Source organism: Ailuropoda melanoleuca, chromosome 14, assembly GCF_002007445.2.
Source record: "Ailuropoda melanoleuca isolate Jingjing chromosome 14, ASM200744v2, whole genome shotgun sequence".
Classification (NCBI taxonomy): Eukaryota; Metazoa; Chordata; class Mammalia; order Carnivora; family Ursidae; genus Ailuropoda; species Ailuropoda melanoleuca.
The window spans coordinates 42,044,730-42,057,230 of record NC_048231.1 but is presented as its reverse complement, the minus strand read 5'-3'; the positions used below and the strand labels follow the sequence as shown (position 1 = coordinate 42,057,230).

Here is a 12,501-nt window from a genome sequence, read left to right as displayed (position 1 = left end):
TTTATTTTATTTCATTTTATTTATTTATTTATTTATTTATTTATTTATTTATTTATTTGAGAGAGAGCATGGAACATGGGCGCATGCTCAAACATGAGCAGGGAGAGGGGCAGAGGGAGAGGGAGAAGCAGGCTCCCCACAGAGCAGGAAGCCTGATGGCAGGACCCCGGGATCATGACCTGAGCCGAAGCTTGACCAATAGAGCCACCCAGGCACTCCTGAACTGACTTTTAAATGGAAACATACCATATCAGAATTTGTGGGATGCCACTAAAGCAGAACTTGGTGGGATGGGGGGCAGGACATTTAAAGCAGTAAAGATCTATATCAGAAAAAAAAATGAAAGGTCTTAGATCAATGATCTCAGCTATATTAATACCAGACAAGAAAATTCATTTAAGAATCTAGAAAAAGGGGCACGTGGCTGGCTTAGTCAGTGGAGCATGCACCTCTTGATCTGGGTTGTGAGTTCGAGCTCCACGTTGGGTGTAGACATTACTTACAAAAGCTAAAAAGATAAAAAATAAATTAAAAAAAGAAGAAGATCCAATGAAACCTAAAGTAAGCAGAAGAAAGGAAATAAAGATCAAAGTGTATATCAATGAAATAGAAAACAGAAAACCATAGAGAAAATCAAGATCATGAAATTGATACATCTCTAGCCAGACTGATCAGGAAAGAAAAAAAAAAAAAAGACACAATTACCAGTCTCAAGAATGAGAGAGGTGACTACTATAGATATTGAGATATTGAAAGGGATTATCATGAAAAATTTTATGCCAACAAATTCAGCAACTCAGATGAAATGGACGAATTCCTTAAAAGATCCAAAATACCAGTACTCAAGAACTAACTAACCTGAATAGTCCTATATCCATTAAGGAAACTGGAATTGTAGTTGAAAACCATCTACAAAGAGAACTCCACGCCCAGGTGCCTTCACTGAGGAATTTTACCAATTATTTAAGGAAGAAATAATATCAACTCTCCATAAACTCTGCCTGAAAAATTGAAGAGAAAGGAATAACTTCTCAATTCATTCTATGAGACCACCCTTATCCTGATAAGCAAAACCAGGCAGGCAAAGTTATTACAAGAAAAGAAAACCATAGTGAGACACTACTACCCAAGAGAAAAATAAATATATGTTCATGAAAAACCTTGGACATGAATATTTGTAGCAGCTTTATTTGTAATAGCTAAAAACTGGAAGCAACGCAAATGTCCACTGACAGGTGAATGAATGGTGGTACATCCATCCAATAACATATGACTCAACAATTAAGAGGAACTACTGATATATACAACATTGTGGGAGGCTCAAAATAATTATGCTGAGTGAAAGAAATATAGAAGAGTACACCATGTATTCTTCCATATATGTAAACTTCCATATATCTAAAACTATAGGGGCACCTAGCTGGCTCAGTTGGAAGAATGTGTAACTCTTGATCTCGGGGTCATGAGTTCAAGCCCCACATTAGGTGTAGCGATTACTAAAAGAATAAATAAACTAAAAAACAAAGCAAAACAAAACCAGCCTCTAGAAAATGCAAACGAATCTGTAAGGACAGCAAGCAGGTCAAAGTCCTCTGCTTGGAAGGGAGTGGGCAGGGAGGGGTAGGAAGGATGCATTATCAAGCGGCACAAGGAAACTTTTGGAAATGACAGATATCTTTACTGTCTTGATTGTGGTGGTGGTTTCATGGAAGTCAAAATGTACCATACTGTACACTTTATTTTTTTTTTAATTTTATTTATTTATTTGACAGAGATAGAGACAGCCAGCGAGAGAGGGAACACAAGCAAGGGGAGTGGGAGAGGAAGAAACAGGCTCATAGCAGAAGAGCCTGATGTGGGGCTCGATCCCATAACGCCGGGATCACGCCCTGAGCCGAAGGCAGACGCTTAACCGCTGTGCCACCCAGGCGCCCCCATACTGTACACTTTAAATTGTAACACTTGTTGGGGCATCTGGTTGGCTCAGTTGGTTAAGTGTCTTAACTCTTGGTTTCTGCTCAGGTCATGATCTCATGGGATTAAGATTGAGCCCCCTTTGGGCTCTGCACTCAGCAGGGACTCTGCTTGAAGATTCTCTCCCTCTGCCCCTCCTCCCACGTGCGCACACATGCAGGCACACACGCACGGGTGCGTGTTATCTCTCTAAAAAATTTAAAATAAAATACATCTAAAAAATACATTGTAACACTTGTTATGTCCACTTCATTATATTTCAGTTGTACTACAATGAAGGATTATTTAAAAATACAATACAATTTTGGGGGCGCCTGGGTGACTCAGTCGGTTAAGTGCCCGACTCTTGCATGATCTCAGGGTCCTGAGATTGAGCCCTGAGTCGGGTTCCACGCTCAGCTCCAAGTCTGCTTGAGATTCTCATTCTCTCTCCCTCTGCCCCTCCCTCCCACTCACATGCACTCGTGCTCTCTCTCTCTCTCTCTAGAAATAAATAAATCTTTTTTTAAAAAAATTTTAAAAATAGGGACACCTGGGTGGCTCAGTCAGTTAAGTGGCTGCCTTTGGCTCAGGTCATGATCCTAGAGTCTTGGGATCGAGTCCTGCCATCGGGGTTCTTGCTCAGCGGGAAGCCGGCCTCTCCCTCTGTCTGTGCTCCCTCTGCTTGTGTTCTCTCTCTGACAAATAAAAAAATAAGATCTTTAAAATAAAAAATAAAAGTACAATTTTTAAAAATTAAAATTGAAGTATACAGTTGGGAAAGGAAATACTGGTTTGCATTGATGACTGGCAACTATCTCTAAGAGGAAGAAGTGTGTTTTCCTTTCCCTTCAAAACCTAGAGAAAAACCTCTGTGCTGGTTGATATCAACCACTGGGATCAGCTGCCGGGGATTTTGGATTTTCAAGATGAAGATTCAGCAGAGGCTGACATTTGCTGTAAACTCATATGGAAAGCACCTTATCTGGGCTCAAATATTCTCCCTTCTGGGACAGAAAAGTTCCCAAGTGTTGGTCACAGAGGTCCTGTGGAGCACAAGTATCTTTCCTACAGGTCTCCATTCAATGCTCTGAACATCCTGGCAAGGCAGGTTTAGGCTCGAGGAGGCTGATGCCCAGAGAGGTGAAGGTACCTGCAGTTGTCCCAGGCAGACTCTCAGAAGTGGGTGTGGATCCCAGACCCCCTGAGTACAGGGCTGGGCTTCATTCAGTCTGACGAACACTTCCGAACCCACTCCCCATCTGTCCCTTTCAATCCTGGAAGAGGGCAAAGCCTGGGTCCTCACTGTTCCCCTCCCCACTCATTTTGCACAGAAAGAAACAGGCCCAGGGAGGTCCTGATTGATTTTGTGCTGGGGGGCAGTGCGGCTGAGGGTCTATCCCACTGCAGGACACCTGCCATCATGGTGTCTGTGGCAGGGGCTCGCTCAAGAATTCCAGCGAATCCTCAGCCCGCAGGATAGCTGTGGGACAGGCAGCGTCAGGCAGGCGTAAGCAATCACAGACAAGCCAGGCCTCCTGGCTCCTCCAGTTTCTAGCTCTTCACCTTGGACAGATCACTTAACCTCTCCCTGTTTCAGCTACTCGCCTGTAAGTGCAAAGAGAATTAAAGGAGTGTAAAACCATCATTACAGTACCGGGCCCACAGAAAGGCTACAGGAGTGCTCTCTAAATAAATAAAAGGAGGCGCCTGGGTGGCATAGCGGTTAAGCGTCTGCCTTCGGCTCAGGGCGTGATCCCAGCGTTATGGGATCGAGCCCCACATCAGGCTCCTCTGCTATGAGCCTGCTGCTTCCTCTCCCACTCCCCCTGCTTGTGTTCCCTCTCTCGCTGGCTGTCTCTATCTCTGTCAAATAAATAAATAAAAATCTTANCCCCCCCCCCCCACGCAGCAGGCACTTTCCAGACCTTGCCATGCTCTCTCCATCAGGATAAGGGGAGGCTTAGTGTATCTAGTCCCCAAGATGAAGGAACAGGCCCCAAGAGGACACCACCATTGGGTGACTAGGGCTGCAACCAGGCCGAGCCTATCTGGCTCCAAGAGTGGGCCTGGCTAAGGCCCACCTGCTGCCTCTTGGGTCTGGAACTCAGGCCAGAGCCCACCTGGCAGGGCCTCTCTGCCCACCAAGCTTCATGGCACAAGCCCCCTCCTCCCGGAGTGTCCCTGCCTATAGAGTAGCCGGTGGCCAGGCGGCCCTGATGTGAGGGCCTGTGAAGAGGCTGTGGACACCTGCCTGGCAACAAGGCCAACCCTCTTCTCTTGAGCTGTTTTATGCTCGAGCTCAGCCCTTGCATCGCGCGTCTCCGTCTGAGAGGCGGGGAGATTGAGACCAGCTGCTGCCGCCTGAATTCTCCCAGAGCTCGCCTGGTGACACCCCGCTCAGGTCGTCACACCATTCTGGTAGGAGTCTCTCCCAGCAGCGACGCTCAAGGTTTGTGGGCTGGATTTGGGCCAGGGGTGGGCAAGGAGCGAGGGGAGCAGGAGGACAGGGGGAACAGAGAGCTTGGCATTTCTCCAGCAAGCAATCACAGGAGAACCCTGCTGCTTGCGTGTGGCGGACTCACCAGCCTGCCCAGGGCAAGGCTGACTCCCCCATCTTTCTCCTCTTTGCTGGCCCCTTTCATCTCCCACCCTGCTTTGCCTTGCTCCGGGGAGCCTGAGCCCCTTGTTCTGGAGCGAGGGCACCGGAGACACTTCTGTGGCTCCCAAGACAAAGGGCAGGCCCATGTCTTTAAAACAAGGCGGACTGAGAGGGCCGGGACCCCAAGATGGAGGGTTGAGAACTGGAGGGAACTATGGAGAGCCAGCCCTATTTAACACAGAGGAAAAGGAGAGACCCAAGGCCGGGAGAGAGGAGGCTCTGGCCAGGTCCCAACAGCAAGTCAGGAACAGAGCTGGGCTGAACCTGGTGTTATTCACACCCTTCCCACCACCTCCGGATAAGGGTTCCTCCAAAAGCAGCCAGGCTGGCGGGGGCCTGTCCTCAGGGTGGGCTGGCAGCGGCAGAAAGGGAGCTCTTTTCCTCCCCACCTCCTGCCTGGTCCTGGAACCCAGCACCATGCCGTCCTCATCCTTCTTGGCCATCTCCTTTCTGGCCCAAGAGGCTGTTGAATATCTGGCCAGCCTGGAATCTGTGCTGACTCATGGTCCCCTGTGGGCCCAACTGTGGAGGAAGGTCAGCCGGTGGGCCTGGGTACATAGGCCCAGGACGGGAGCCCCACCTTCTCTTTGGCTCCTGGGGTTTCTCTCTGCTACCCAGTCTCTCCTTATCCATGTGGATCCCCACAGCCCCAGACCTGACCTGGCTCTGTGTGGGAGACTTAGGCTGCTGGCTTCCCCACTCTGGAACTCAGTTCCCCCCGGACATCTTTCAATTCCTTCCTTGTCTTTGCCCTGCCCAACTCCTAGCTGGGCCGTACTTCAGCTCTCTACACAAGGCTGCGGGGGGCAACCACGGATTTAGGCTTCTGATCTGGAGCCTGCCCTTATCGTTCTTGGGAGGATGGGATATAGCCCCCTGCTGGGAACAGGCTACCCATGGGGCAGCCCTAGAAATGCTCCACCCACGACCCCCTGCTCTGGATGTGCCCACCGCCACCTCCGGCATGCTTTCTTGGCGTCTATCAGAGGGAAGGACTGGGCACGTGGGCCTTCAGGGCCTGGAGGGAGCACACAAGCCCTTTGTCTCTGGTCTGAGGTACCCCCTAACCCCATGGAGTTACACACTAAGTACAGGGAGCCTGGGGGGTGGGCACCAGGGGTGGTGGGCAGCACTCGCCCTGTGGGAGATGAACCTTGCCTCCCTTCAGCACAGCCTTGTCTGCCACCCAAGGGGTCCTGGGCTCAGGCACAAGATTACTGTGGGGCTCCATTCTGAGCTTTGCCCCTCTGTGGCCTCCCGACCTGCTCCTCTCCAAGCCCTGCACAGATGTGACGGTCAGGTCCCTGGCAGCCTCCTCTAACTCCCCAGCCCACAGATGGACCCGACCCCACACCTTGGTGTCTGCCTAGGGAGCACTTGGGGGAATTCAGTGTGAGTTTGGTCTCCCTTTCAGGTGGGCAGCGTCCTTGAATCTTTGACCACCCCTTCTCCCCACCCCAAAAGCAGGGCTGGCGCTCAGTGGCCCTGAGGTCCACGGTGCAGAAAGGCTGAGGCAGAGGGGGGCATCAGCATTTACTGTGGGATCAGCACAGCAGGTGCCGGGCGCTCCCTGCTGAGGGAGGCCTGACACTCCATCCTGGGCTGACCCTCTGGCCTCTGGCGAACCCATTCTCCTTCCATCCCCTTAATCCCAGACTGAGCATTTACACTGGATTTCTGGGGGCCTGGAGGGCCTCCATCATCCCCCATCCCATGTGCCTAGGAGCATCAGCACTCAGGCAGGAGCCAGGGTGGGTGGCAAGTCACCTAGTGCAGCAGGCCTGGGGCTCAAACCCTGGGCCAGTAGCTGCAGAGCCCCAGGTGGAGGCGGCAGATGCGGCCCCAGCCGCACCGCCCTCAGGCTCTAGGTCCAGGCCCTCATAGATGGTGGGGAGTGAGGTGCGTTGGCTCAGCCGCCGGCGCAGGCCGACCAGCAGGGGCTGGGGCAGGGAGGCCACGTCCACATTGTTGCCCAGGTCCACCCAGGCCAGCGTGGGGAACTTGGCGGGGTCCTTGACGGCCTCGGTGAGCACGCGGGCCGTGGCCCTCGTCAGCCTGTTGCCGTTAAGCAGGAGCTGGGTGAGGCGGGGCAGCGCCCAGAGGCTGGGCAGCAGCAGGTGCAGCAGCTCATCGCTCAGCCCCGTGAAGCTCAGGTCCAGCACCGTGAGCCCGGCTCCCCGGCTCCCCAGGTAACGCCTGATGTGCCGCACGTCCCGCGCTGACAGCGGGATCCCCGAAAGGTTCACGGTCTCCCCTGCCAGCTGAGTCATCTGGAGGCTGCTCTTGAGGCTGTGGGAAGGTGGCAGGCAAGGATGAACTGAGCAAGGGTCCAGGGCCCAGGCAGGTCCCCACTGGCTGCAGACGGTGACCCGCTGGGGCAGCCCACGGTGGTAGGGCCCTACGGTCAGGCCGCGCTGGGATCAAACTGCTACTTCTACATGGGTGGCCACGGACAAGTCTTGGAACCTCTTTGAGCCTCAGTTTCTCCTTTGGTGAAAAGGGGACCTGGCTGTTGTGAGGAGTAAATATACATGTGTTCAGCTTTTCCAAGCCATTATTATTATAAAAGCCACCTGCGTGCCTGAGTCGCCACACCTGTTACATCCAGAGTAAGAATGGTTACCCCGTTCTGCAGAAGAGCACATGACACTCAGAGAGGGGACAGGATGCTTCCATGGTCACATACCACTAAGAGGGAAGCCAGGTCTTCAAATTGAGGTGCTTTGACTCCTGAGCCCACACCTCCTCTAAGGTCAACCCTTTGTTGGGTAAAAACAGATATTCCTATGAGGGGGACAGGGTATCAGGCTGGTCCCCCCAGCTTTGGGGGCCAGAGAGGGGATGGGCCCAGGGTAGCAAGAAGGGAGGTACTGGGAGGTATAGGGGTGGGCTGTTGAGAGGTGAAGGGCCCCCTGTGTTCTAAGCTGGAAAGGAAGTTGAGAGACTGAGAAGGGTCCCCCGACACCCCTGAAACCCCCTCTAGGTCTCTCCTGTCATTTGAACATGGCCTACTATGCAGATAGGCAGCGGGACCACCTCCAGGGCCCTCACCCACCATGGCAGGGAACAACCCTATGGGCTCTGGGCTCCTCGTGAACCACCAGGATCAAAGGACGAGGAAGCAAGCAGGGGAGAGCACTGGGGCTGTGGTTCTGGGTCCCCGGACCTGGGCGTCTGCAGCCAGTCCCTAGGCTGAGTCTGGCCACGGAGCTGTGATGGAGTGACTGGGAGGGGTACCCCATGGCAGAGCAAGCTCTCCAGCTGGCTGTGGAGGCCTTGGCTTCAGGCAGCCTGGCAAAGGCTTTTCAAAGAGCTGTAGGAAAATCAGGGCAGGGTGTGGCCTCGGGCAAGCCACTTTGCCTCTCCCAACCTCAGTTTCCTTTCCTGTAAAACTGGAATCATGACCCAGAATCTGTCTCCCTCACAGAACCTGAATCACAGTTGTGAGGATTCAGCTGATGTCTGCTGAGGTCATCTTGGCGCGGGTCAGGGCCAGGCCCTGAGACAGGCCTGGGATGGAGGGGTGAGCGAATGGCAGGAGGCAGGTCTCACAGAGGGTGCAGCTTGGCTTGGGGAGCATTCCAGAGCTGTGATGCAGACCAGAGTGAGGGGCTCACAGGATAGGGTTGCAGGCACCGGCGTCTTGCTGAGCTGCCTGTCCATGTCAGCCTAGGAAGGGACCCTAAGGGGCCGTGAGGTGGGGCTGTGGCTAGGCTCCCCTTACCAGCTCTGGGTCTTCCTCCGGGGCAGGCTGGAGCCTCGCTGCCGCTTGGAGTGAGGGGTGAGGTGGTAGATGAGCTGGCGGCAGATCTTATCCGAGGACTTCCAGAGCTCGTAGTCCTGTTGGGGGGCAGCGCTGTCAGAGTGAGGCTGAGCCCCCGCCATCCCCCTCTGGGCCTTGGGGATCCAAGTGTGTGCCCCAGCACATGATTCATCATGGATCACTGAGCTGCCCACTGGCCTCCCCCTCTCACCCCCCACCCTGGCTGCAGCCTGGCACGGAGCCAGGGGAGGCTGCCCGCTGGTAACTGGACAGGCTGGTCTGAGGCCCGCAGTGCCCGGCGGGAGGAAGCCTAGACAATGGGCCCTTGTTCCCTGTCCTCAGGCTCAAGGCCAGTGTCTCGGGCTATCGGCCGGCTCCCTGCCCACCCTCAGCGCTCCCCGGGGACTCGCCACAGTGGGAGGCAGGACCAGGCCCCTCCAGGGAGCCCTGCTCCACTGACGCCACCCCCAGGGAATAGGAACAAAGCCAGGTCAGCACGCTCTTCTTCCTCTCACTGTCCAAGCTAGACCCTGCCTGTGGGGCCTGGGTCTGGGCTACCGGGGCTGGGAGGGTTAATGTGTTACAGTACCACCACCTGGCTCTCTGCTGGGCCTAAGCGGGCCCTCATAGAGACCTAGCTCGGGTGGAAAAACAGGGATGCTCTGCTTTCCAAAAAGCTGGCACTGAGCACACCCCACCGCCCAGCACATTCTTTATCCTGTTGCTCTGTTCACAGTGCGTACACGCAGTGGCAGCAAGCCCTGGCAATCACTGTGTGGCTCTAGGCTAGCCTCAGAATCCTTGCTGATGTCTGCGTATAGATGCAGGAGTCCAGAGCTGGCCGGGCCAATTGTGGGCACCCTTGTTTTACACAGGGACTCATTGTGACTAAGGGATGGGGGCTGGTGGTTATGTCAGGAGCACAGCACCTTCAATGCTCATGGCAGGATGTCTGCAGGTGCCACCAGAGCGGGGTTTGGACAGATGTGGTGGCTTGGTGGGGGGGGGATGGAGGCCCCAGGCGGCAGACGCCAACCCAACATGAGGAGGGATTTGCTGGTGCCTCACACTGCTATCGAAAGCAGTGAGCATTTGTCCCCAAGTGTATCCATATGGGAATAGGGACATGTGGACAGGGGTTCCAGCTGAGAGTGGCTCTCTTCTGGCCCCAGGAACTCAGAGGCTGGGAGTTTGGTTCCATCAGCAGATTTGTCAGAACATTCTATGTCCTGCAGTGTCCCTGTATGACTTCCTGCCTGGGTCCTGGGTCCTGGCTCATAGGAAGCAGCTCTACCCAACACACGACCTTTCAGGTGTAGCTCACATGTGTTCCGGCTGCTTGCCAGCCTAGTACTGAGGGACTTTGACCTGCTTCAGGCCTCAAAGCAAGCCAGGTGAGGATGAGGCTCCCAGCCCCCAGCTCCGGGTGCTCCGGGGCCCTGTCAGCTGCACTGCCCCGCCTGAGGTCCAAGTCTACTGGCCTCACCGTCTTGGGGCACTGCAGGTCCCGGGCCAGGTTCACAAGCAGGTCATGGGAGATGGGGTCCACCAGATTGAGGAAGGCCACGTTCCTGTAGAGAATGTCGGTGAGGAGGGTCCCCTCGAGGCCCAGGTCCTGTGAGTGGTGAGGAGAGCTGAGTGAGCCAGCAGTTGGGCTGTCCCGTCTCCAGGCCCCCATCCAAGCCAGCCCCTGACGTCTGTTCCCCTCTCTGTCTCCCTCCCTGATGCTTGCTGGAGTCTCTTCCCGGGCGGCAATGGGCCAACTGTCCAGAGGCAAGTGGACCCTTTGGATGAGGACAGTGTCAGTACATCGGGGGCTTCAGGAGGTGATAAGTAGGTTCCAAAACCCTAAACTGGTTCCCTGGAGGAGAAACATGGTACTGTGACACCTGCCTCCTCTGCGGTTGGGCTTATCTGGAGGGTTCTTTGGGGGATCCTCTGGTGACCCCCCCAGTGCTGCTATCCTCCAGCATTCCTTTGGGGCCCTTTGCCTCTTCCACCTATTCCGAGCTCTCCCGAGTTCTGGCCACTATCTGTTTGCTGACAGGTCCACGTCCCTTTTGTGGGGATGGACCTCTCTCAGCTCAGATGTCCCGAAGGCAGCTTAGACTGGGTGTGTTTACCTCCTGCCCTGAAGCTGGCCTTGCCTCCTGTGCCCCAGCTCAGTAAAGGGCGTCCCCATCCCCATCTTCTCCACACTCAGGCAGGAGTCCAGAACCACTCCGTACTCTCCCCTCACACCTCTCTGCCCAGCTCTCCCTCTCCACTGATCGAGGAATTTCAGGCCTCTCTTCCCTAACAGCCTCCTCTGCACCTGTCGGCCTCCCAACACCCATCTAGTCCCACCCTTGGGCTTCCAGAGCCAGCTCCAGGAAACACATGCCTAAGCTTGACCTTTAACCCCTTTTGTGGAGACCAAATGCTCTCATTGTGTAACACCAGAGACTCACGTTTGGTCTGGCACTCCCACCCTCCCCAGCCCACCAGTCTCTTTCTCCAGCTTCCATGTCTCCCACGCCTCACAGAGACCTTACCATTGGGCCCCTGGCCTGCCCTGGCCTCCCTGCCTTCAGTCCTTGGGCTTCTCCTCCTGCTACTCCCATAGGCCTGGTGTGGCGCTGAATGCCCTTTTAGAGTGTCCGTTTAGAGTATATACTGACAAGCTGATGGGGCAGGCACAGCCAGGAGGGGCCTCCAGATCCCTGGGCCCTCCCCAAGCCAGAGAGTGACACCGTCTGTGCATAAGCCCCCTGTACACAGGAAGACAGGCCCTGTGGGAATGCCCAAGGGCCATAACTGCAGAGTCCCTGGGGCTTGGTTGGGAATCCTGACCTCTGAGACACAAGGGGGCAACATAGCTGGTTTCCCAGCTAAAAAAAAAAATGTCCTGCTGGTGCTTTGGGCTCCAGATACCATCCTAGACAAAGATCTATACCTCTGGATGGTCTAGCTGATTCGATGCTGCTTTGCTGTTTGCATTTTAAACACCATTCAAGTTACAAATGCCAGCTAGGGAGGATCCAGAAGAGAGGGCTAGCTGGTGAGCCTGGGCTGACCCAGACAGGGCCCCAGACACACAGCTTGTCTGGACAGCTCCTCTTAAAGGGCCAGCCCCACCTTTCCAGCCCGTTGGGGCCTAGAGAAAGGAAACCCAGTGCAGCAGGGAGTGGGACAGGGAGACTAGAGGTTGGGCTCTCCCTTGGCTGCCCCCTAGTTTGCTCTGTGGCCACAGGCTCACCACTGTTCTCCAAGCCTCAGTTTCCCTTCACTAATCATCCACCTGCAGGCCAAACACCTGCATGGCTGATCTCAGATTCCAGGACCAGGCTAGTTGTGGTGGCAGCGGCTGTGGGGGATGGGAACATGGCCAGAAAGGGAAGTGGCTTGCTCACTGGTGATGCTGGGACAAGAACCCGTGTCTCCTAGGGCACCCCAGGCTGGCTCAAGTACCTGGTGTGCGTGGGACCAGAGGCACACACCGCTCCCCCCCACCCCGCCCCCCGGTCCAGATCTGGTGTTGTGATGTACAGAGGTCAGGTGTCTGTACTCAATGGGCACAATCTGCCTATTAGGAGGATGAGTGATGTGAGTTGTAGCTGCCATAGTGTCATGGTGAGACTGCACTGGCTGACCAGCTGGGCTGACACTTCCCAGGTCCTCTCTCCAGGGTCCTGTGCAGTGCCTCCCTTCACCCTGGAAGAGCCAGGAGCTGTCCTCTTCCCCTTGCCCCTCAGTACAAGATGCCGTCCCCCTTCCACCACTCCCTTGCCTCTCCTCCCAGCTCTACTCTTCTGCCAAGGCCTGAATCTGGGTTCTTAGCTCCAGGCTTGGGGCACCCTCGACGCACAGAACTGACCTCTCAAACCCCAGAGAGGTGGACACGGACACGGCCCCCTCCTCCACACTCACAGCCCCCACCCCACCCCTACAGCCTCGCTGGCCTTCACTCTAGCCGATCGCTTTCCGTCCCTCGCCCTCTCGCCCAGACAAGTCCCTTAAACCAGTCGCACCCTTCCCTCGGAACCCTCCCGGCCCNCGCGCCCTTCTGGGGCCAGCCCTGAAAAAAAAAAAAAAAAAAAAAAAAAAAAAAAAAAAAAAAAAAAAAAAAAAAAAAAAAAAAAAA

General features: G+C 54.7%; 1 protein-coding gene across 1 annotated transcript; it reads right to left on the bottom strand.

Moving 5' to 3' along the window:
* Positions 1-6,129: 6,129 nt before the first annotated feature.
* LRRC75B (leucine rich repeat containing 75B) lies at positions 6,130-12,389 on the bottom strand. The gene is made up of 3 exons (XM_011232097.3): positions 9,865-12,389; positions 8,340-8,455; positions 6,130-6,904 (listed from the first exon to the last, which is right to left on the bottom strand). Exons 1-3 carry the CDS (start codon positions 10,054-10,056, stop codon positions 6,379-6,381), a joined length of 834 nt encoding a protein of 277 aa, XP_011230399.1. The 5' UTR covers positions 10,057-12,389; the 3' UTR covers positions 6,130-6,378.
* Between the last annotated feature and the right edge of the window lie 112 nt (positions 12,390-12,501).

What these genes read in the sequence shown, in the direction of transcription:
- LRRC75B (XM_011232097.3), bottom strand. Translation starts at nt 10,056, where the DNA reads ATGGGGGCCTGGAGACGGGACAGCCCAACTGCTGGCTCACTCAGCTCT. An exon ending in ACCTGCAGTGCCCCAAGACG is followed by an intron (nt 8,456 to 9,864) that starts GTGAGGCCAGTA and finishes GCCCCCCAACAG; the next exon opens with GACTACGAGCTCTGGAAGTC. An exon ending in CGGAGGAAGACCCAGAGCTG is followed by an intron (nt 6,905 to 8,339) that starts GTAAGGGGAGCC and finishes ACCTTCCCACAG; the next exon opens with CCTCAAGAGCAGCCTCCAGA.